Source organism: Odontomachus brunneus, unplaced genomic scaffold (genome assembly GCF_010583005.1).
Source record: "Odontomachus brunneus isolate Ranch 3 - 2012 unplaced genomic scaffold, Obru_v1 Obru_scaffold_045, whole genome shotgun sequence".
In the NCBI taxonomy this organism is placed as follows: domain Eukaryota; kingdom Metazoa; phylum Arthropoda; class Insecta; order Hymenoptera; family Formicidae; genus Odontomachus; species Odontomachus brunneus.
The window spans coordinates 586,454-611,241 of NW_022639495.1; the positions used below are offsets into that span (position 1 = coordinate 586,454).

Sequence of the window (24,788 nt, forward strand, 5' to 3'; positions counted from 1 at the left end):
AGGGGGGGGGGGGGGGCGGAAGAGGTGAAAGCACTCTTACGAACACTTTAGCTGAGTTAGCGGGAAAATGACCGGAGACCGTTATACACCTCTCGCGCGTGACTCTTTAATCTTCGATATTAGGTATCGTGAAAATATTGGAGTTACAAACTGAAGCTACGTCGACAACACACGGAAAGATGAAATGTTACGAACCGTTCGTTTTAAACCGACATACATATGGGCGCGCATAACGTTGCTTTTCTTAATTAATTATATATATAGCGGCTGAGGGAAATTAATATTGCAGCCTGACCCGCAATGTTAAGTGAAAGAGATCTCCTACAGAGGAGGAAAATTGTAGTTACGTGCGAAAGAAGCGTTTTCGCGCACGCTGCGTGCTTCGTGTGTGTTTATACGTGTGATTATACCATCTGTTACATTAATATTTGAAGTGGCGTGATATATCGCGATTACGTAAGGTAACAAAACGTAAAAGTATTACACGGCGCGCGGGATTTGCGCACGAGGTCTGTTGAAATTCGCCCGTATCAAAAAGCTAAATTACTGCACGCACGTGTTTAGCATGATAATGTAAAGCCGGAATGCGAATAAAAGCGCGAAATGATCTGGCCCGGCGTTCCGCGTCCCCGTAATTCCGCGATGTCAAGTAATATCCATCGTGTAAACATTTGCCGAATATGTGAATATCCGCGTCGAGATATCCGCTCGATAGATTATAAATACAAAACGAAATGGGACTAGGCGAGAACTCGCATGAGAAATCGCAAATGCCGGTTAGAGCACGCGGCGAAATATTTTTGTTTGCAGATTACTATAAATTCAAATCGTCGTCGTGTAAATACGCGATACGCGGGAAAGCTCATGGAGAGCGCGAGGGGAGTGCGGCGCAATCGAAAGAATAAATACCAACTCTCATAAAGATACGTCAACGAAGGAGATTAAATCGATGAAACGACGAGCGCGGACAGAATCGCTGGAAAACAGACAAGCGCGCACCACTGCACGCATCGTCGAACGATTCGCCAGACTAGACAAACACACGCCAGGAAGTTACATATTTAACATATTTTTCTCTTTGACAGAATCGTTCATTAAAGCTTCCGGAGGAAGAAATTAATGTCTTTGCGAGGGAATGACGACGTTGAGCGCTGCGCGCAACTCATGCATTCGCCGTATCTTCTCTCGGACAATCAAGTATGTAAATTCATGACATTAGTCTGATTTTATTTAAGATAATTTAACGTATAAAAATGATGATGCGACAATGGAAGGAGATCTCTAAATTTGAGAGACACACCCGCGCAACACGAACTCTCACGCAAAAAGCGTTATCTGCCATTGCGTCTTCTGAAAAATTCCGCGAGAGTGTCGCGCAATATCGCGCAGTGGAAATTAAAAATTCGTCGTGTCCGTGTCGAGCGCGGTATCGCGTCATGATCGAGGGAACGCTTGGCAGTAGGCAGTCGGAAGTGTTTGGTCGAATATTTCACGAGGCTGGAACAGCGATGGTACGTGATGGATTTTCGAGCGCGGCCTCGATCTCGCCACTCGATCATTCTCCGATCCAATAAGCACCGGCGAGCCACCCTGCATGCGTGCGGAAATGAGAATCGGGGCTTCCCTTACCTGAATGGAATCTTTCCCAGCCTCCCGCAGAATGTTCCGCGGCTGCGTGTAACCCGGGCCGTTGCTGTACAGCAACGTTGTATAGGGCTGTCCATCAACGTCCGACACCTTGCTGTCAGAGCCTGAGGGAAAAAGAATTAATCGAGCGATTTGTCAGTGAACGGCGATCTATCGATGGAACAGTTTTACGATCGGCTGACTGTCCGACGCGAAGCCGTCTCCGTTCGTGACTCTAAGGTTCGTATTGACAGTTATTACTTGACATTTGTCTCACGTGAGATGCTTGGAGTTAGTCTTGACTTTTTACTTGAATCACACGATATATATGCGACATTGCATTTGCAGTCGCTATTCACCCGAAGGATTCATGTCGAACTCTAAATTCAAATCTGAGCATTTCGCCTGAGGTAAATTTCAAGTGACGACTATCAATACGACTCTTGAAACGGATCGATACGGATCATCGGGATCCGGCCGCGTCTGAGACGTTCGAGACGATCGAGATTGACACATTCCTTACCAATATCACGTATGTGTGACGGCACAAAATTTTTTTGTTCACATTATTAAACTAAATCTATTTTACACATTTATATAAAAAATAGAAGGAAATTATATAAGGTGATCTGTGAAGAGAAATGTTAAAATAAATCTAGATAACGAACGCGCGTGTTATATAATCCCCGTGAGAGGTCCCGTGAGAGATTGCAAGCAATTTAGATTCAAGTTACCTCGATGACAAAAAACGTAATTGCAAAACGTAACGTTTGCTCGAATATCATTTCGGGAAGGTGTCCTATTAATAGTTATGACATGCTGCCCGGAATTTGTTCGATCACGCGGCCTGAATGGTCTTGCACAGGTCTGTCAAGAAAGTAGCCCCAACACAAAAAAATGCAAAATGGGAACCATGTCAGAATTAAATATTAATTAGGAATTAATTTCCTGCTATGTTGCCGGCGTTTGAGTAGTTTAACAGAAAATTTTACTTGAAAATAGAAGCGCTTACGTTAATCCAGTACTTTCTAGCATCCCCGATACTCAAAAAAACGATGATCACGCTAAAAAATATATACACAGCAATTTAATACTTTTTATGTGTTCTAAAGAGAAACTAAATCAGCTCCTAATTAGCATTTAATTCTGATATAGTTCGCATTACAATTTTTTATATGAAGACTGTTGACTTAATAGAGCTTGCCCGCGGGATGATTTCGCACACTAAAGAACGAACGGATGTTTAACGACTAAACGACGGATGAAAAAAGAGAAGGCGGGGAAGAAGGCGTAGGGACTAAGGGAGAGAAAGACAAAGCAGAGAAACAGAGAGAGAGAGAGAGAGAGAGAGAGAGAGAGAGAGAAAGTGCGAGAGAGACTCCGGGACATGCCTGCCGGTAGATATGTTTTATTCAAGGAGCTTTCTTCCTCCGCACAGCCACCCTCAAAAATAGACCACTGCCATGCGCGCGCGCCGTTTCAGACTGTCCGTCGTTTAACAATGTATAATTTCACCGTTTATTTGCCGTGCAAACGCGCGGCGCTCACTCTAATCGAGGCGGTTGCTGCCGCTTCTCTTTAAACTCCCTCTCACATTTTACGCCCGATAGACCGAAAACGCTTCTTGTTTCTTCGAGTAATTGCACGCTTGTTGTTGCTGTAGCACGTCATGTTCTTGACTGATGCACATACCACCTCGTACGCCACTCGGTAACACCTCCGCGTTGATTATCATCCAAAAGTAAGGAATACTTCGAACGACGGGGTGTGTCTCGCGAGCCTCCCGCGGCCGCGCGCAAGAATCGATCGCGAGCCCGATCGATTTTACCGCCGGGAATCCTTTGGATCCCGCTGTTTCGCTTCGGCATCGATCGCCACCGAATGGCTTTCTAATAACTTGCCGTTTGATCACGCGAGGGAAAGATGCAGACAAGGGGAGGAGGGCAAGTGGGAGAGACAGTGAGAAAGAATACCTCCTCGTTACGGTAAACACGACGCATTCCACCGGCGCTAAGCACTTCGCAGGGGGTAGCTTGTAACACTTTAATTGCCCATCTGTAACGTTTGACCTGACGTGTAACACCGACATCAGGTCAGATAGCGAAATGCGCCGCTACTTCAGACCGCTTGACAGCACCCGGAACGAAATGAACCTTTGCGTTCCTTTCAGGTCGAGTTGGAACTCACGAAGTACACGGCAAACGCGCGAGGCAAAGGCAGGGAGTGGCAGGGTAGGTTGCAACGGCGAATGAGTGGGGAGAGGGATGTAGGATCACGAGAAGTCGACAAAGTAATATCCTGCAATCTGCCTCTAGGGACTTGGTAAGGTAAACTCCAGCCGCGATAAGTGGGTGTACGTGTGTGTGAGCGTGACTTCGAAAAACCAACGATCCTGTCGAGGCAGATAAGTTCCCGTGAAGCTTCCGAGTCACCAAGCGTGAAACACGATGTAAAGTGGCGAGCGCGTAAATAGAAACATAGGTATTTCCCCATGCGGATCCTAGAATCATCATGCTCCCGCTTCGTCATCTCTGCCGAGTAAACTTTGATTTATGCAAGAGTGTTTGATGAAGTAGTTCACAGTGTAGAAATCGTGACTTCGTTGAATTCGTGTCGTCTATGTCGTCTATATTGCGATCCCAAATCGTGGGTAACAAGCTGCGCGTGCTTTACTTCATAAAGATATGCGTGAGATAATACTTCTTCAGGATGTCGAAACTTAACGTCGTGAAATCTCCCAAGAAAAATGTGCGAATAAGTTATTAATCGAGCGACTTCGTCTCTCGCATGGTTTTGCCGATCGCATCTTTCTCGGGCTAATCAAGAGGAGTGAAAGAAAGCTTAAGCAACGCTCATTACTCGCGCTTTACTCACGTTCCGCAACTGCCGGTTGCAGCACGATATCGCGGTTTGCTCCGCTCGGTGGAACAAAGCTCTTAACCCCTTCGGTCGCTCGTTTACATAGCAAGCACTTCGTACTTCGGTACTTTAGAACTGCTCGTGAATAATGCTCGACGTGTGTTTCATCGCCTCTTTCGTCGCGCTAAACAAAACTACGTAATGCAAAATTAAGGGCGGCCGGACGGAACGAGCTCCTGCGATGCGCGCGGTGTGTACCATAGCGCGACGTACAAAGCAATTAAGGATCAGCCGGCCATTGGCGAAGAAATGTCGTGTGCCCGTGTGTGTCCACCACGGCTGCCTAACGATATTGAATCGCGGTTTTAGGCCGTGCGGTTACGGGTAATGCTTTGTGCAATATAGTTGAGCCGATTATGCGGCGATATTGTCCCATTAAATATTAATTAGTGCCCTAAAGTATCGTGCATTAGAGGCCATTCCGAAAAGCAAAGCCGACCAGAGACGGCTCACACGATCTACATCGTGCTTCGATAATAACAATTATAGCGCGGTATTCCGCGCAGAAGAAGAGACGGTATTTGTACGCAAGGGACGATAATGCTCGCGAGCGACATATTATAATACACAATAGGCGAGAGCTTTAGAAAGCGGATAAGCGTATATACGATACGCAAACACGCGCTCGCAGAAAACAATCCGTAACGCAAATTACGAATAAGCGGATGGTCATTAATTGTAAATATGAAATATTATGATAATACGTCGCGCGTAATATAAATTCCAATCTGAAATTATTCTCCGTTCGAGAGCTGAATCGTTAAAAAAAGCGTACGACTTCGCGAGAGTGAACAGCACGCTGTCCGTGCGAAGGGGCGTGGTGACGTGAAATAAACGCGCCCTCGCGAAGAATAATCGGCAAGTGTGTATCGAATCGGTATAAATACGAGATCACATCGCTCAGGCAGAAGTACGGCGTCTCATAAATCACGAACGAGTCAAACTAGCCCGATGTTCAACTCGCAAATTGCGAGTCATTTCCGATTCAGTCGCGTTTTAGCGGCGCGGAAGCGTTTCGCGGCGAAATATGGATAAACGCGAATGCGCTCCGGGCACTCGCCGGCCGGAAAATTTATAAAAATGTCCACAACTGGGATGCATAACAAATCAGGGTGGAAGGGTTCGATAAGAATCTCCTGGGGCGAGTGTCTATCCGTCTTCCGGGCTCGTGATCGCGAATCTAAGCAGCGATATCGCCCGAGCCTCATATTCGCACATAAAAGAATCCTCATAGCCCCCGACATAAAAGTCAAGGATCCACCGTGCAATTTAACTTCTCCCCGGGCCCCGTATGCACCTTCGTGAGCGGCCACTATCGCATAACTTTCCAACTTCGTGATATGCTTCCGTGATCTTATATATTTCCGAGTTAATGGGTCGGGCCTCTCCGTGGCGTGCCGGTCGTGCCGCGATCCTCGTCGTCCTGGCACGATAGCTCCGACAGGACATACCCGAGCTGATTTACGAACGATTCTCGGATTCTAACTAAGGGCCGTCCTAAAATATTCCCGCGACGGCGGCTGTGATTGGGCCGATCGTGCCTCACGCTTATTGATCGTGGGATATATTCATGCATTGGATGTCCCATAAGTAATTGCGCACAGGGTGTTTGGCAGAATTTCAGAATCCCTGGTTTCGGAAAAATTAAATTAAAAGATTCCTTGTAAAATGACAAGATACTGTAAATTTAAATAATAATTTAAATAATATTCTGTAGTAAATTTTAGTATGTTTTCGTTTTAATTAAATTAAGTTTTAATACGCAATTATTTATGAGAGAAGCCCGATAATATTAATTATTATCCAACATAAATAACGGATATACACATTGCCTTTTATTTCTGTATATTTTTTTATTAGAACCCTTTAAAAAAACATGAAACATATTAATTAATTAATATTATTTGAATTAATTTCCAATTTTCACACAATTTTTCAACCCTGCGTCTGAAAATGATTTCGTTGTTTCTCTTTAGTGTTTTAGCTTCATGAGAATAACCGAGATTCATTCAAACTTTGACAATTTATTCAAATGTTTTGTTTCTTTAGTGCAATAAGAACATGGTGGTATATTCATCACATTACACGTTAAGTAACAAGACATAATTCATTTCAAATGGGCACAATTTTTATTTTCTTTTGACGTCCTGTGTGTCGATGCAAGCGTGACGTGCTGAACGACTAATTCGAGGTATTCCAAGAAGTTCACGATTCGCTTAACTGAATTCCGTGCCGTCCAAAGTAACGCGCGCCACGGCGCGCAAAAACCGTCACGCTATTTCGTCGCGCTCCCCTTGAATTTATGGTGATAAATTGTCACGATAGAGATAAACGCACACTGTCGTGGATAGCCCGGCCGTTTCTTCTCCGGTTCGGCCCATTTCTCCAGTATACCACACCAACAGTCAATGCCGATCGGCATAAGGAGAAGCGAGGAGCGGTTCTTCCGCTCGAAGTAGCGAGCAATCGTCGTAGCTCTTAGCGGATTAATCGCGGCGCGACTTCCATTTTCTCTCGTACAATCTCGCGAGCTCGCCGAGATAAATTTGCACGTAAGCGAGAGGGAGAGAAAGAGAGAGAATGGACTGTCCTCGTAGCGTGTAGACTGTTTCTATGTAAATTCGCGATCGCGAATGGAAATGTTATACGAGTCGCATGCGAGTTGCCGCGGGCGAAACTCGAAGTATTCGGATCACTTCGAGATCGATGTTTCCTCGACGAGAATGTCGAGAGACACTAATCTCTCAAAGCTCGACGGTACCTTTCACCCGCGAGAAAGCTCGATACGGAAGATCGATCGTGATGCGCCATTAAAAGTATTAAGTAACTGTCAAGAGAGTAGAAATATTAGCTTTTGCCCTCAATATGGATATTGCTAAAAACTAAATTTGACTTATACGAGTACACGCATACACAGAAACGAACATGTATACATACAAAGATTTATTTGAACACCGCGTCATTTCTTCGTTTGCAGCGGGAGATGTTCATGCAACTTTTATCATAATTAGGGGAGACCAGATGTCTCATATCTCAGAATTTCGAAATTATAACTTCTCAGACAACTAATTGTTATGACTAACTGTACAAACAAGATAAAAGCAGCTTCCTTCTATGTGTTAATGCGCCACGATCCTGTTAACCATATATTTGTTTTGTAATAACTAAAATACAAAGATGCAGCAACGTGGTTCTCCTAGATTCAGTTGCCCAACGCAGAGTAAAAAGACCACATATAAAATATCCTGATTAGTAGTTTCAAAGTTTCACGAGAGGTCTCCATTGTCGTCCTGACGGTTTTTAATTATGAGGCAACTTTACTTCGTCCGTCCGTATGCTCGATTTTAATCATTTTATGAATGAAAATTATTTTTATCATCCGAAACATTATATCATACATTTGCAAGAAATATCATTCTAATTAATAACGCTTCGCTTAGTTTTATTTACTCTAAAGAAAATATTAATACAAAATGTTGAAAAATTTGAAAATTTATTTTGCTACTAAATCAGTTTTTTTTTTAATTTTTTAACTGTGATATTACTTTGATTTTAATGAAAGTCGGAAACAAATATATACACTCTAAAAAGACCATTTCACGATTTTATATCTACTGTTCCTTTTAAAATAAATATAAAAGATGTACGTGAACAACATGCCTCTGGCGCACCATCTAGATCCGGTCTTCCGTACGTATAGCTGACATGTTATAGTCAGCTGAATGTCATTTCAGGATGTTTAATAACCAAACGCGACTGCGGATGTACATATGTCGCTTTTGCATGCTGTGTGTTGCTGCTTTCTATTTTCGTGTTGCTGCCTCTCGCATGCATCCTCACCTCAAACTACGCTTTCAAAATGGCCTCATTCAGTCTCAGTCGTGACTAAACTCGCCGGATCGCGGTTCGCGTGCGTTATGTACTCATTAAAAGCTCCGCGTCGCCGTTACCTTCGCGAAAGCATTAAGACGTCAACCGTCTCGCTGAAAGTCCCGCAAAGAAAACACTTGGTTACCTGTAGTCTCGCGCGCGTGCTTACAAGCTTTCTTCTCCGTAATATTCTCTGTAATAAAAAGAGACGAAACGCGCATATATACTTTTTACTTCTCTTAGCTTACGCGTTTTCATTTTATGTGAAATGCTTTGTTCGTCATATTGAAAGAATGAACAAAAGATCCTCTTGTATAGATGCCAATTTAAATTTGAACATTTAAATGCAATTATTTTCTCATTAACTTTAAAATTCCGATAGAAAATAAATCTTTTGAAAAATTTTATCGTTTTTGAAAAATTTTATTTCATTTTCTTTTATCGTTCAGTCGTGCTTTTACATATTTTCATTTATTCTGTTAAAATTAATATTATTTATTGAAGCCTGTATGGACGATCAAGTGCTTATTAGAATAATCGATTGCATTGCGTATAAATGTACGAATTTTACGATACTATAATGGTGTTGTTTCTACCGATACGTATCAGCTGTAAAGTGTAGATTGCAGTTGCGAATATTGTCAAATAAATATGCGCGTCGCGCACATATATAATTGATACGCGGATTTAGAGGAAAAGAGCAGCGATTTTTATGGGTCATCACGCAGAAATCATTAGCCACTATGTTCGCAGTTGTAATTAATCACGCCGGCGCATTGATCGCGAATATTGCTCGGAAAACCAATAGATTGAAAGAAACGACACTTTTACATTCCGTCATCTTTTAAGATCAATTTTAAATAATTCCCACTCGATTTTTCTTTCCGGTATTGCGACCGGCAAACTTAATTAATCAACGTCACGGTCATTAATCACTTTCCCAGATATTTCTACAAGAATCGCCGGGGAGAAGAAATGCAGTGAATGTGGATCGCGCTGTACACACGCGAGCCTAAAACCGGGCTATACGATGATACATGCGCATACGGTAACGCTATTGTTGAGTTTCGGTTGACCATGCTCGTTTCATTCAAGCCGCCATTTGGAGAGATCTCAAGCTGATATCTTCTTGCACGAAATGAGATATGCTTCTGACAGCGATGTTTTCCGGTTTGAAAGGTTCTCTTCAGATTCCAGAGCCCCGAATGGGGCCTCGACTATATGACGTCAAGATAAATTATTCGTCTCTATCATGCAACGCAATCTCAATGCCATATTCACGCGCAAAAGTTTGAAATTTATTTTCTCGTTACCATATTCATCGTATCATCATATCATATCATCAATTTTCCGTTGAAATATGTAAGTGTTTATAATTACTCAAACGATTCGAATTGGTATGAGAGAACTGACTTTTCCCAATCTGCTTCGACATCAACACTATTGGAAACCACGTTGTTTGCACAGAAGACCAAAGAAATTTTCGTTCCCGCTCGCTGTCTCCCGCAAATGAGCTTAGCAATCTCGCTCAAACACGGATACGCTACGAACGAGTTTTGCAAGTCCCGAAGAAACTCGCGTTTATTTCGGAATACATCGGACACACCGGCCACTCTTCCAGCTTGTCTGTTCGATTGCTGCGTCGAACCGCAATTCCGACTCAGTCTGGACAGTGTCTCCCAAACGGTATTCCGTAAAATCGAAACAAGGATTCCGCGATGAATTATATAAATACGAAGTTGAGAAGATAAAATTATATCGGAGGTAATCGAGGGAATGTCATTTCGCGTGTGATAAATCGCAGATGAAAGTGTATAATTTAGTTATGCACACGCGCTTTCTATAAAAATACCACGTAATGGAGACTTTTCACTCAATTTCACAATTATTCTAATAAGCACCTGATCGTGCGTACAGCCTTCAATAAATGAGATTTTAACATAATAAATGAAAATGTGTGAAGGCACAAGTGAACGATAAAAAAACGACGAAAATTTTTCAAAAACTCGAGAACTTACGGGAATTATTTCTTAGGAGAATTCCAAAGTTAATGAGACAATAATCACACTCTTCGCATTCAAGTGTTTAAATTTAGATTCACTCTAGTCGATCTATTTTAATTTAATTCGATTTTCAAATCGCAATCGCCACTTCATTCACTTATTGCTGAAGCTACTAGGCTAGTCCAATTTTTTTAATTTTCTGTAAAAGCACACGATTAACTCTCCGCGTCATTTTCTCCAGTCCCGAAGAACTCTGTAAGTAAATTAAATTGGGCGACACTGAAGTAGGGCGACTACTCTCCCCGCGGTCGTACTGCTTTTCGTTACATCTCGGAGCCTGCACGGATGCGCAAGTTGGGTAAATCGGCGGAAGCCAAGCTGCTGCGCGATCCGATACGATCGGATTCGATTGGTGTTGAATAATTATGAGCGCGCGTACGCGTTACAGACGGTACCTCTCGATTGATTTAGGGAGGCTGTTCTTAATTAAGGTAGTTGGATCATTCCTCTCATGTCGGATATTAAAGATTAATAATATGTATGAGATAGCTTTATAATGCATACATATCATATGTCAAAACGAACGAAATCAGAAATATTGTGTGACTTTCAATATAATCCAGGATGAATATGCGCGAGTGTATGACATTTTAAAAATTACAAATCCGACTTATAGTCACCGTAGTTAGGGAAATATAATAATACATCCTATTATATCTCTATTCATGAAATCTTTCAAGCGATCTGTTTCTTCTTCTTGAACAAACTTAGAAATTAAAAATTATGAAAATATTACTTAAGACTCGAGAGGGAGGCGATCTGATCATAAATACGCGACATCCTATTATATCTGTATTCACGAAATCTTTCAAGCGATCTGTTTCTTCTTCTTGAACAAACTTAGAAATTAAAAATTATGAAAATATTACTTAAGACTCGAGAGGGAGGCGATCTGATCATAAATACGCGACATCCTATTATATCTGTATTCACGAAATCTTTCAAGCGATCTGTTTCTTCTTCTTGAACAAACTTAGAAATTAAAAATTATAAAAAATTACTTGAGACTCGAGAGGGAGGCGATCTGATCATAAATACGCGACATCCATTGATCAATTTTAAACACGGTATGTACCATCAACACGAATGGAAGCACTCGCGCGTGATTTTTCGGATTCAGTAACGATTTTTTCCGACCTCCATTTTCCGCTGGCTACACGATAACTGGCTTTTGTCTCTAAACGTGCTTTTTGCGCCCGTTATCGTAAAATTGAAGATAGAAAAAAAATCGAAAATGCCAAATTTGTGACGAGGCAGGGGTATCTTTTCGATAGCATGAGTCACGGGCGTTTCAATTATTTGACGGAATCGCTGTTATTACCAAGCCGCATCGGCGATGCGATCGCGAATTGAGCGTGCTTAGAAAACTGGCTGGTTAAAGTTTCAGCTTTTATGCGACACCGTTCGAGTGCAATGGAGCCCCTCTGGTTGGCATCGTCATGGGTTACCGGACTCGGGTCACGCGGTGAACACTCTTTATAGCTCGTCGCAATCGCTGCTGTAAAAAGCGGTTTTATACGAGCGGTTATGCGTACGCATTGATGTGTACTCAATAACAGTCGTGCATAACTCCCACGGGAAATGCCTTTTTATAGCAGCGGAAGGCATTATCCTCGGATGGACGACGTGCGATTCAAATGCGTCGGTCTCGATCGGAACTTATTGCCGGGATATTCAACAATCGTGTCGCGTATTTGCGGTCGCGGGTCAAGGCAACGACACAGGATCAACAGCGCCTTTGATACGTTTAGAAATTTTGTCAAAATATAAAGAAAAAACAGAGCAACAAAGGGAAATGGTGAATCTTCCTTTTGCAGTATAGCGTATCTCGCGATTTTGTCAGACGACGTAGAAACAACGCTTCCGCCAAGTTTCCGCGAAAGGAACAATTTTTGCATATTTTACCGAGAAATAAGAACATACATCCGTCATTAGCCGTGTCGAGCGCTAATCTGCAATGAAGAGAAGAAGGGGCATTTAATTTTTAATGTTACCATTAACACGAAAATATCTCATTATCCCAAAGTGCTGCACAAAGGAGCGTGCTCGTGCGACGTGTGAGGACGGAAAATACGCGCGGAAACGTGCCTGAGAGGTAAAATGACTCGCGCGCGAATTAACACATTTTACTTCTCTAGCCCTTGATTACGGATACGGAGCGACGGTAACATCCTGAAGGAAAACACCCGAAACGAGATATCTTCTTCTTTATTAACGCGATTACGGTCCCGTCGGAGAAAACGGAAAAAGTTGCTTTGCATACTCTGGTGGAGTGGGAGCATACACCACCACCGTCGTATAGCCTCGGCCATCGCTTCGCACGTGGAAATCAGGGTGAACGAGATAAAATCTCCGAGCGTAACACGCCGTCTCCTCACCGCTCCTCTGCACGTCGAGATTCTCCTGAACAAAAGCGAAGAGTTCCGTCGCCGCGTCGAAAAGGCGCGCCTGAAAGCACTGCAACGTGGGGAAATTCGCCCCGAGCACACATTCGGCGAATGGAAAGCTCGTTGAAGTTTTCCTTTAATTGAACGCGGGACTTTTTAATTGGCGCGGCCGCCAAGGCACCGCGTTATCGCGCATTAATTGGAGATTAAAATTGAAAAACGACGCCCGTGAGAGAAAAGTGACATGTCGATTACACTTTGAGATTTATTATCACCTGATAGTCTCGAAATTTAATTTAACCGAATCTCTTTCAGTGAGATACTCAGATTTAAATTCAGAGCCAGATGAGAATTCAGTTGAGTAGCCACTGCGGATATTAATATCACATGATATTCTAATTGAAGCGGAAAATTTGGATCTAACTCTGAATAAAAATCTGAATATCTCACATGAGATGAGTTTCAGTTGACAACTATTAGTACGAAGTGAAGTATTTGATATTTTTTATATTTAAAGCTTGGTTCGATGATCTGATTTCATATTTTTCACTGAAGAAGAGCTGTTGTGAAGCGCTACAAGATATGGAGGAATCGTCGCAATTTTCTATCGCACTGCAATCGGCCCGAAGAATAATTAAACCAGATTCTTACATATCAGATCGGGTCGACTTGTAAGCGACCACAATAAATGAACCGAAAAAGTTGGCAAATGCAGCTCAGCAGCCTCCAAATGGATCCTCCAGACTGTGCAATTCGAGAGCGGGTTAACTACTCGGAGAGAGTTTCAATTTATTCCGCGGTAGTAACCCATATCGAGTAAATAGTCATGGCAACAGGAAACGCAGTTGGACCACTTGCCTACGCCAATTGCGGTCTGTGCGACGACGTGTCTCTTCTTTACGAAATTTACGCCAAGATGACAGATACGACCGAGCGTACGACGCGAGTCGCGCAACTTGGAAGCTCTAAGGTTGCGCGCCACTTATTAACGTTTCGCAACTCTCGCGAGCGTAATTTTAAGTTGCATGGCTCGAGTGTCACGTTCCTAGAACGCAAACGGGTCTCCCTCTCTCTTTCTCTCATTCTCTGTGTGTGTGTGTGTGTGTGTGTGTGTATCTATGTATACTTCTTTCATTGTGCCGACGAGAAATGTGGGACTTGAAAGTAATTAATGTCCTCATGTCGCGACATCCCGCGTATCTCAGAGAATCAAGAAGGGAGCGCAGGAAGTTACGACATTACGATATCCCGTGCATTTACAACGCTAAACGGGGGTATAATTTTCCGGCCGAGCTCATCCATGGCACGAGCAGTCGTGAGTTAAGAACCTGAGATCAGATCGCATCGATACCGAGTCAGTCAGCGTGGCGTAAACGCAATTAAATTCTTAACGGGCGCGAAGGCGCGCCTCACATAGGAACACGTGACTTTCACGTAACTGCGCGGCAAATAAATTATATCATGAACCGACGCGTGCTCTAATTGCTTTATCCAGTACACTCGCGTGAGCAAAGCGACTCGATTTAACGAACGGTTGAGGCAACGAGAACGCCAACGCTACGTTACATTACGTCTCGCGCGAATCGTCCGCGCATCTTTATTCGTTCGATTTCTCTCCGTTTTCTCCTTCCGTCCCTTCCGTTTTTTTTGCCGGGACCTTCGTTCCGCTGTCCTAAATACCGACCGTTCCTTCAGCGACTATTTCCTGTACGAAAGGGCCGGCTGTAATATATTTTCCGTGCTTCCGAAAGTGTCGCTTCCGACCCCGGGGCTTGTACACGCGAATACGTTGAATTTCGACGATGCCGACGTTTCTCCGCGCGGACAGCCCGACGAGTTATCCGTTACCGGCGAAATTAGGCGATCCCGGTGCAGCTTCAATTCGGATAACCGCCCCGCGAGATCTTTTTCCCAAGTGTCCCGAACGTTTTCTTCTCGCCGCGCGTTTCCCTCGCGGTCGATACTCCCCCCGTTAGTGCCGGGCGTCGCGAGGTATCTTAATCTCTCGACGGAAGGAAACCACATCACTTGCAGCGCGACCAGCAATTTATAGCTTCGCCCACAGGAAGGTCAATTACGTCGAATCCCCGTTGACGACCTGATTTACTTCGGTGATCCGACCAAGCTTGCCCTATGAGCCTAATCCTTCTATGGGAATCTCGACAGATGGGGGAAGAAACCGGAAATCAATCACGAGGCTGATTCGCTTCGTAGACTGGTCGCTTTGAATAACGGGATAACGCGGCGCCTCGTTGTCGTCACGTCGCACAAGCTCGCATCCCTCTAAGGCCGGTTATATCGGCGAACAATAAGAATTGTTGGTCGAGATCCGCGAGCTGTCCGAGATCGCGATTATCCCCGAACGATGCTCGTCGTTATTCTTCTCATTTCAAGCCCTTTTAAGTGCGGCCTCATCTGGAATACGCGCGCGTAGGTTGTTCGCCTTACAGCCCGTTTATAATTGTCGGTGCAAATAGGAGCGACTGCATATTCATTTCGGTTTACCGTTGGACGTCCGTTGAACCGTTCGCCGTTCGACGATAGACGCGCAACGGCCAGGAATAAAAACGCGATCCCTATGTATCAGATCTTCCTTCGCGACCGTATTTCACGCGGAACGTCAACCGCGTGATTTAACGCTCTTGCTTACGTCCATTACTTTTATTATGCACGAGAGTACCGAGTGCGACCCCGTTTCGGGATTTCGACGCGACAAACGACGCGTTTCGCCCCGAGGCTTCCGTTATCGTGACCGCCCGTTGTAACTGCGGCGAGTGCACGAATTTACATTACGGCGAGGTTGAACCTTTCAGCGTCGAGCCTTTATTTAGATAGATAGACCGATAAGACGGAAACTCTTACGTGCTGTAATTCTCTTTTACGCGACCCTTAATGCTTCCAGTACTTTTTGAGAACAGTTTCTCTCTCTCGTGAATCAATGTGGACGTGGATTCGGTAATTATTGAGGAAACGATAAGATTCATTTTGTTGCTTGTGTATTCTTACACGGAAAGAAAATCGTAGTTTTTTTTTCATATGAAAAATTTCTCTTCACTTTTACTGTTTCTGGTAGTGCAGAAATAGACCGTCGGTAAGATCTATCTTGCCAGAAAATGTAATAAATTTCGCTAGAAACAAAACAATTTTTTGCTACTTTAACACATCCTTCCTAAAATGTAAAAATAGAGAGGAGAAATATCTGAAAACAGAAAAGTTTATTTGATGAATACTAATAACATGTTTACATTTACTTATATACTGGTATAAGATATTTTTTAAATAAAAGAATGTACATACATAAATATTTTTTGAATATTTTTTTCTCTCTGTATATTATTTATGAAACGAAAAGAAATTCAATTACTGCATAATGCCAATCTACTCCTCGTTGCATAATTCTACACAGAAACTTTTATTGTAATTCTGTCGGTGCATACATCTGTCAAATTGCAGTTTTAATTTATAATATTTATCCACTAAATATATTGCTTCCTAGTGTTGCAATGAAACAAGAATGCTGAACACGAAAGTGTCGGGGTAATTCATATTAGTGAGCTTTCTGCAGGACGATGCTATTGTCATATCTTATTTATTAAAAAACCGAGACTGTGTGTGTTTGTGTGTATCGTGACTATTACTAACTATAGCGAATAACTGACAGCAGCTATCGGTATTGTCAGTCAAACAATATCCACGAGGAATGGGTATTGTTCGGATCCTTCCGCCCGCCGTACCGTACGGTATGTACAGTAACCCTGTTGCGATATGGAGTGTACAACTACAGAGCAACGGAATTTCTGAATGCTCTATTCAGTCCTCGGATGCGAAATTACTAGCGGTTTCAATCTGGAATCGCGCACGATGTCGAATCTGATTTGAGGCAAATGCCGGTTCGCCGATACATCCGAGATTGGGTGACATCGATACCACCTACAGCCGGTCGCGTCGCGCGCCCACATTTTTTCAATTACGTATGCAAACGAAATTTAACGAACCAAAAATTAAAAGCGTCCGACGCTGCGTTTTCGGCACGGCGCGGGCAAATTGCGAAATTCGCCGGCTCGGCAACCACTATTTATTAATAGCAATCAACGCAAACAAGAGAGGTGAACCGGCACGAACTTGCTCGCGAGATCTATCACGCGCAGAATGACTTGCGCGCCGCGAAAATTACTTTTTCGATTAATGGATACGCGATTCCGATTATTAGTGCACAGCAGGATCGAACGTTATGCAGCATTAATTTTCTTTCTATACAAGGTGTCCCAGTTCTCATGACTTCAATTTATACAGACTCTCTGAGCAATTTAGGATTAATTCATCCTCATCGAAAACATCGAGGGAGGTCATTGTTTGCGGCGACTTTTCAATTTTCTATATAATGTTTATTTAACTATTATAACCGGCTCGGGTTCCATTTAATGTACAAACATTTAATGTATAAACATTTAATGTGTAAACTCTGTTAAAGTACAAAGTCCACTTGAAATTAACAGAGAAAAACAATTTTGTTTATCATTTGGTCATTGGAAATTTAGTTTGAAAAGCTTCACTTGGAAAAGCTTCATTTTTTCGATTGTTTGTATCTCAGAAACTGTTAGCGTCTCAGCGTTTTCATTCAGAAGTTAACTCTAAATTATTCACAGAAACTGTCAGTTTAATAACAGTTTCATAACGATATAAGTTAAAGTCACAAAAATTGGGATTTTTTATATACCAGTGGCAAAAGCGCATAATTTGATCAAAAAGAACTATTATACGCTCGTGTTGTCATACAAAGAGAACGCAATGATATCTTATGCCGTATAAAAAAAGTTAATTACAAATTATAATTATTCATAAAAGGATTTAAAATTGCTTTTTAATTCGCTTTATTAGTGCGAACCGTATAATTTCGCGAGACAAATTGATATTGCTGAGGAATTTAATAGAAATCACTTACGCACGCTTTAGTTGCGTTGTGTGTTCCATATAGAAAAGAAGAAGCTTCGGAAATCTCCTCCGACCTTCTTTCCAAAATGTTTTAATTCAGTTCGATTGCTTAATCAGTTATGAACCGCGGCGCCGGTGGCGAGTGAGTCCTTTAATTAACAAAGCTATCTCTCGAATTATATGTCCGCTATCAAGCATGTATATAAATCTCTATTAAATCATGCGGAATGTTATTGAGAATAATCACGATGAGGGATTGCGTTATTGGATCTCTTCCACGTGGGTAATTCGAGTAAATTCGTTGCGGACCGATTGGAAAATTTACGGGACGGAAACTTGCAGTGTCAACCATATTAGCTTAAAAATTACAGAATTGTTATATGCGTCGTATAAACGTACATTCACCCGCCGCAGAGCGTGCGGTATTTAATTTTGCAAGCTGCTTCGCGACACGAACGACTTGTGCGACACAAGCTGTGCAAATATTTTTCCATTTGAATTTTATATTTTTTCGTTGCGCGAAAAACAGTCGCTGTTGCCGCTATCAGCTTCGTTATTAATCACACTTTACAAGGGGTAGACCGATCGGTAAAGCTCGGATGCTAATTGAAGGGAGCGAAAGCTCGCGGGCGAGAGGAAATTCTGCCAAGAAAGTTTGAGCGCAAACTTGCCTCGAGCAAAAGGAAAAATCTTGCTGTTAATTTTTTTCTTAACAAGCTCCCTCATTCAAACCGAGGAAAATCGCAACGTTTATTCTGATTTCTTTCGGAGAGCACGCATACATTGATCTCCGCTGACATACATGCACGAGCGCAATGATAACCTGTCCTAAAGAAAAAGAAAAAACAAACGAGAAAGGAAATGAATGAGAAAAATGCAAAATATCAAATTTCAAGCCCGACACGATGTAAAAACGATGAAACTTTGCGTCGCCCACGGCGGCATCGCGCAAAGCGACGTGGTTATGGACGCCGGACAGATTAACTTCTCAATGGAGCGACGAAGGTACCCGACAATCCCGCGGGAACGAGATACGAAACGGGCGATAAAACGCGGAATCGCCGAATTCGGAAAATCGAGCCAGCTGTCCGACGGACAGCAGCTGGCACAAGCTTCAACGGCCGCAGTAGCGGCGGCGGAGGCGGAAGCGGCAGAGCGGCGGTTCATCCAAACGATCTCTCCTGGGTCCGGGGTTATTTTTTCAAACGGCTGCTATCAGACAAACGGACGAGCGAGCTTTGCGACTCCGCGCGCGCGTGCACACACGGCCGGCCCGGAACCCGTCCTTTACGTTTCCCTGGCGATTCAATTTAACCGCGACCAGGCGAACGGCCGAGCCGGCGGGGAGCGCCGACGAGTTGTCGAAGTAGATTGGATCTTATTGAATCCAGAACTGTCCTGCCGGAAGGATGGCGCGTTCTCTCTACACTTGATGGAGACGAGCTTGTGCCGTCCCGTATAAAAACAGCGCGTTCACGTCGCTTACCCGGTATTGGATTGTGACGCCGACGGCGGCAGCAACGGGTTGCACGGACGACGGCGCGACATCCTCGAGAGTCAACACCTGCGCTGGCACCCCGACAGAACGAGGGACAACGAGGCCGCTCCAAAGTGGTTCGCGAAAAAGTTGGCGCGACCGTATTACAAAGAAAATAGAGAGAGAGAGAGAGAGAGAGAGAGAGAAAAAGTCCCATTTGATTGCCGGCGATCGAACGGTCCTATGTTGTTCGCCGCGGATCAGTGCGCCGTCGTTCTCTTCTCGGCGACAGCAGATCCAGCGAGGAACGCGCAGAGAACGCGAGATCGAAAGATTCGAAATGGAGTGAACCACCACTATCGCCGTCGTCGTCGCCGCCACTGCTATCATCACCCCCGCCCGTCAATGGTCTCCGTAAAGTGCGGTTTACACGATGCTTTCTTTCGTCGGCGAATAACACACTCGTCCGGGAACATTCACGCGGTGCAAGTCCGGTAAAAATATCGAACTAGCGAAAGTATCGGATTGAAGCAATTGTATTCTCACTTCAACCAAAATACTTAAAGTTATACAAGAATTCAACATAATGTTTGTCAGTAAAGCATATTCGTAACTAGTTTCATACAATTTATCTGCATCGTTCATGAGAAATTTAGTACTAAATATCGTAGTTTTGCATATATGGTAAAAGCGATATAGATGACTATTATTCCAGTATAACTTCGTAAAAAATAATACTACCCTCTATCCAAATAAAAGAATTTGCCGTTACAAATATTATATATTAGGAAACGCGACATAAAAGAAAAAATAGTATCCATTAGATCGTTTTTAAGAGATGATCGATTGTAGGCTAGGAAACTGCCGTTTTATGCTTTAAGTAGCATTGTACTGAGTGAAATGTGACAAGATAGTATCATGAAATTAGTTTTAAATTAACATTTATTATGTAGATAGAGAAATATTAATGCACATATTATTTGAATAATTCCCCTCCTTGCGCTACTAAAAATACGCTCCTTTTGGGCGTTTTGAAAATACACACCTAGTGAATAAACTACTTAAGGGTAAATTTTTTACTACACCTCCGAAAAGGTCTATCCTCCAATTCTCATTCCATGAAATATATATTCCCAAATAAATGTATCTAAAAGGTTCGTTAAAATAAGTTTTTGGAAATAACTGTATTCATTATTTTACACGTTATTTCAGTTAATTTTTAATTGCATCAAAAAGCTCTTTAGACATGTTCATTTGGGAGTATTTGGGCCGAAATTTATAAGAATCGAAAAGTAGATATTTTCGGAACTACATATTCAAATTTCCTAAAATACTTCCTCTTATCGGGGCATCGTGAAAATTGATAAAACAAAACGTATCGTGGAATAATCGTTTAACACCGAGACGCTTACCGATGCGATTTTGATTATTAGTTAAAACGTCGGGGGAATTATAGACAGATAATTCATTAAAGCGTAATTTTTAATCAAACTTCGAACGAAACTGTTCGTCAAAAGATAAAAGCATAACTGCGAGCTGCAGGTCATTTTTTATGTAGAAACCAAAGTAGAGTGCCGCGTCTCACAAAGTGAAGATACCTCGGCTTTATCGCCGCGAGTCAGTTTACGGCATCCTAAGACGCGAGATGCTTCTTTAATGACCACTAGCCCAGTGTTTTCCGAAATATTCTTAGACTACATAAAGTTCATCAGCTTCTGTGAAACTCGCGAGCGCATTAAGAAAAGGAAGATAAAAAGAAACGAAAGAATAGAACGCAGATGCACGCTACTTTTACACAGAATGTCACATTCTATTCGACCGCGAACCGCAATGTTTTTTGATTTACGCGTTGTTAAACTTTGTTCTCCACAAGCTGACTCATTCGTTCGCCGTTCTTCCTCTTCTTCCTCTTGTTTATTTACGTGACGCGCCGCACCACATCCCCGTGGTGAAGCGCATATTTAACGGTCGCGCAATTTTTCATCAAATTCCGAGGGATTCCACGGTCAAATTAAATCGGGCAACACCGACACGAGCACGCCGCTCGCTAACGGAAAAAAGTATCGTGTGAGCTACGCTTAAACCGCCGACACGGAAGCCCCGCAATTCATTCGGTTAATTCGCGCGAGTGATCCAATAATATTTCCTACGAGGATGTTTTCCAGAAGGGGAAATCGGACGCCAGCGTATCTTCCCCCGGATATTGGAAGATTCTGGAAGTCGACTAACAATGAAAAGGATGCTTTCTACGGTGAAAAAAGTTACGACAGTTGCGCGGCCGTCGAGGTTGCAGTGTAGTTTATTAACATGCACAAAAACACACATGCACAACTAGCGCTCACGCTCGTGTTGACGTGCGTATGATTAAAAAATCCGAGTGAGAGCGAACGAAGCAGGTGTCGAGATAGGCGACGTTATGAAAACGCAAGAGAGATTTCGCGTTTAATCAAAGAGAAAGAGAGAGAGAGAGAGAGAGAGAGAGAGAGAGAGAGAAGCGCAGCGAGATCATACCGATGTGTAATCGTTTCCACAAACTATTAATATAATTAAGTTATAGGATAAAACAATGGAGTTAAATATAATTGAATGAATTGTTAGTTATTGATAAATATAATCATCGAATATTACATGAAATACTGGCGACATAAATAATATTTTTAATTAACGGAACATCATATAAATGGAAATAGTTACTTAATGGAATTAAAAGTTATTTAGCAGAAAAAACGATTACTTCGATACACTCGTGTTTATTTACATCGATTTTGAGTGGTGTATTTTTAAATGTAGCCAACACGTTTCTGGACGTGTTTCACGTGAGTATCTCGAGAATCAACAATAAATGTAAGGTTTTTCTGCCGTTAAAGTGACAGAGAAAAAGAAAGAGAGAGAAAGGAATTAATTTGCCCAATTATCTCTCTCAAAACGTTATTCAGTCGTAGGTGCGTCTACCTTATTAATACCGAGAGTGTACCATTCATCTCGGGTTCAGCGAAGGATATAGCGCGCTAAAGTCAACGTACATACGGTACATACACATATATATGTATATTGGGTGGCTCACCGAAAATGGCATTCCCGCGATGCGTCGCCAGTCCGCCCAGGGTTAACACGTGCGAGTGATCCGCCGTTACCACGAGAAGCGTTTCCGAGAGATCGACCTCCTTCATAACTGCCCGAACAGCTTCCTCCAGCGCCAGGGTCTCATCTAGCGCGCGATAAGCGTTGTTGTAATGGTGAGCGTGGTCGATTCTTCCGCCTGAAGTGAAACGCCAACAGATCTCGCTCGTGAGGTGCTCATGAATGTCATTTATTAAAGTTATCTTCGACTACTTCGTAAGACGACGCAGTATCGCGGTTGCACGGTGACTGTTTTAAGACCTCCACAGCTTACGGGTGCTCCGTCGCTTTTAATAAGTATCTCACACACGTCTCCATCGCGCGTCGCGTCAAACTTATTAAAATATCGCCCCGCATCCCCCGCGTGTGCGAGTTACTCTTTCGAGCGCGTTCAAATTTTCATTTAAACATCCACTATCTCGTGTGCAAGGGATGAAATAACGTTCCCTGTATCTTCCCACGTTTTACTTTTTGCCAAATCGGGTAACTGAATTAAATTAATTTAATTAAAATACTGACACACTAATTTCGACCACGTTCTCTTTTCATTTTTCTTCGTTTATCGAATGTAAGCACCCGCATCGTTACAGCTAGGTTTCGTCGATGTTGCGCTGGTATCGTGGCAGGAAAAAAGTGCAGCTGTAATTTCATTTCTGATCGATATCGGGAATATTCCGCTATCGCGTAAAGAAGCGACTGCTTCTATATCGGAATTATGTCTCACTTGTGTCCGCGCTTTCACGCTTGTATAATGTTTGTCATTTGAAAGTTTCGTTAATGGTACTGAATTGGATTTTAATCAGCGATGTCAATCACCAGCGAGATGTTGCTCGTTGCACGCGCAGTTACGACTTGCATTCCACGAGGGCACCGGTTCTCCTCGTTATCACATTAACAAAGTTAAACGAATGTAGTTAACTCGATCGCCGCGATAACTCCATCACGGCAAGAGACCGGCGTGCACGCGAACATCGTTCGCGGGCAGCCGGCGATGATTAAAAAACGACCCGATAAATTTTCATACGTATTGACGTTGCGAACGCTATCCATTGGAAATTACGATAACGCCAAATAACACGGCGATGAAATACAAATTTTCCGATCTCGCACGGAAACTCGTGCCAAATTCAAGCAGTCCAAATGAAATTTGTGGCAAAATCAGCCAGTTAATTAAACGGCGTGGAAACACGAAAAGTACGTATTAAATTAATACGACAATCAATCGGATCGTGATTGAATGCATCGTGCTACGGTGTACACAACGCGCAAACAGAATTCAATCTCCACGAGATCGCGAAGTGATTCGCTCCAAGAAGATCGGTTCTCTCAATGAAAGTACAAACGTGGTTAACAGAATCTCAGTCGCTGTGCACGACCGCCCTTGGGCTATCGCTGGCCTACTATCGGCATAGTTACGTACATAACGTAGACTCGACCATGCGTGTTTGAATTCACACAAATACGCGGGTCAGCGCGTTGTATGTACTACTTGCGGTCGCGGCGACCACATATGCGGGACATAATTCCTACGATTATTCGTCCCTTCGCGTATCAAATAGCGTTATTGATAGGTTCACCACTTCAAAAGCATCACAACATGCACATCCCGCCATTAGCTCGTTAGATGCAACTTTCATGCAACGATTATCTCCGGCATGATGACGGTAATGCGACATGATAACAATAGCGTTCGCGTATTTCGTACGGGCACAGTATCCTTCAAAGGCGAGATTAATTAATACCGCACTTGGAGAATATGAGCGACTTACGCGACAGCTTCTGCAATTGCAACAACACGAAGTTGGCGTGATAAACTTCTACTACCACTCTCTACATTCCTTAGAATAAAATTTTATTTAAAAAATGGAATGACAGCAGCGTCATTCCAATTGAAGTAGAGTGACTTTTCATACACTGAAAAAAATATTATCTAACAAATATTTATTAGATGAGTACTAATAACACACATATTTACTTATATATAATTAATATAAAATATTTTTTAAGTACGAAAATATATATTTTCTTCAAACCTTGTCTTTTCAAAGGAATTATGTTTATTCTAAAGTTTAGTTTATTTTTAAATAAAAGGAATATAGATTTAAGTAAATATATTGCTATATATATAGTACTCCCACTGAATAAACATTTTTTTATTTCTTAGGCATCTTTTCCTTCAGTGCATACATTGAAAGTATATTACAGTTTTTTTCATATAAATTCTTTTCAATCTTACTGTCTTTAGTAGATCAAGAATAGACACTGTAAAAAGGTCTATCTTGTTAAGTAACATAGCAAATTTTTTAATAGTATATTTTACATAGTTGCTAAAATATAAAATAGCATATATGAGAAATGAAAAAATAATAAATTACTGCAGTATGTCGATTTACT

At 42.5% G+C, this 24,788-nt stretch overlaps 2 protein-coding genes across 12 annotated transcripts in view; one reads left to right on the top strand and one right to left on the bottom strand.

Annotated features, from left to right (window-relative positions):
* The window catches only part of LOC116844709 (caspase-1-like), a 135,697-nt gene that overhangs the window by 38,085 nt on the left and 72,824 nt on the right, over nucleotides 1–24,788 (top strand). The window lies entirely within an intron of this gene.
* The window catches only part of LOC116844708 (alkaline phosphatase-like), a 204,733-nt gene that overhangs the window by 10,749 nt on the left and 169,196 nt on the right, over nucleotides 1–24,788 (bottom strand). For 10 of the 11 annotated variants that reach the window (XM_032816604.1, XM_032816600.1, XM_032816605.1 and 7 more), the window contains 2 exons: nucleotides 22,339–22,533; nucleotides 1,630–1,751 (listed from right to left, as the gene is read on the bottom strand). In XM_032816604.1, the coding sequence (XP_032672495.1) occupies nucleotides 1,630–1,751; nucleotides 22,339–22,533 (317 nt within the window). Of the gene's footprint in view, nucleotides 1–1,206; nucleotides 1,498–1,629; nucleotides 1,752–22,338; nucleotides 22,534–24,788 lie in introns of those variants that run through there. The other variant, XM_032816611.1, reaches the window with a different exon arrangement.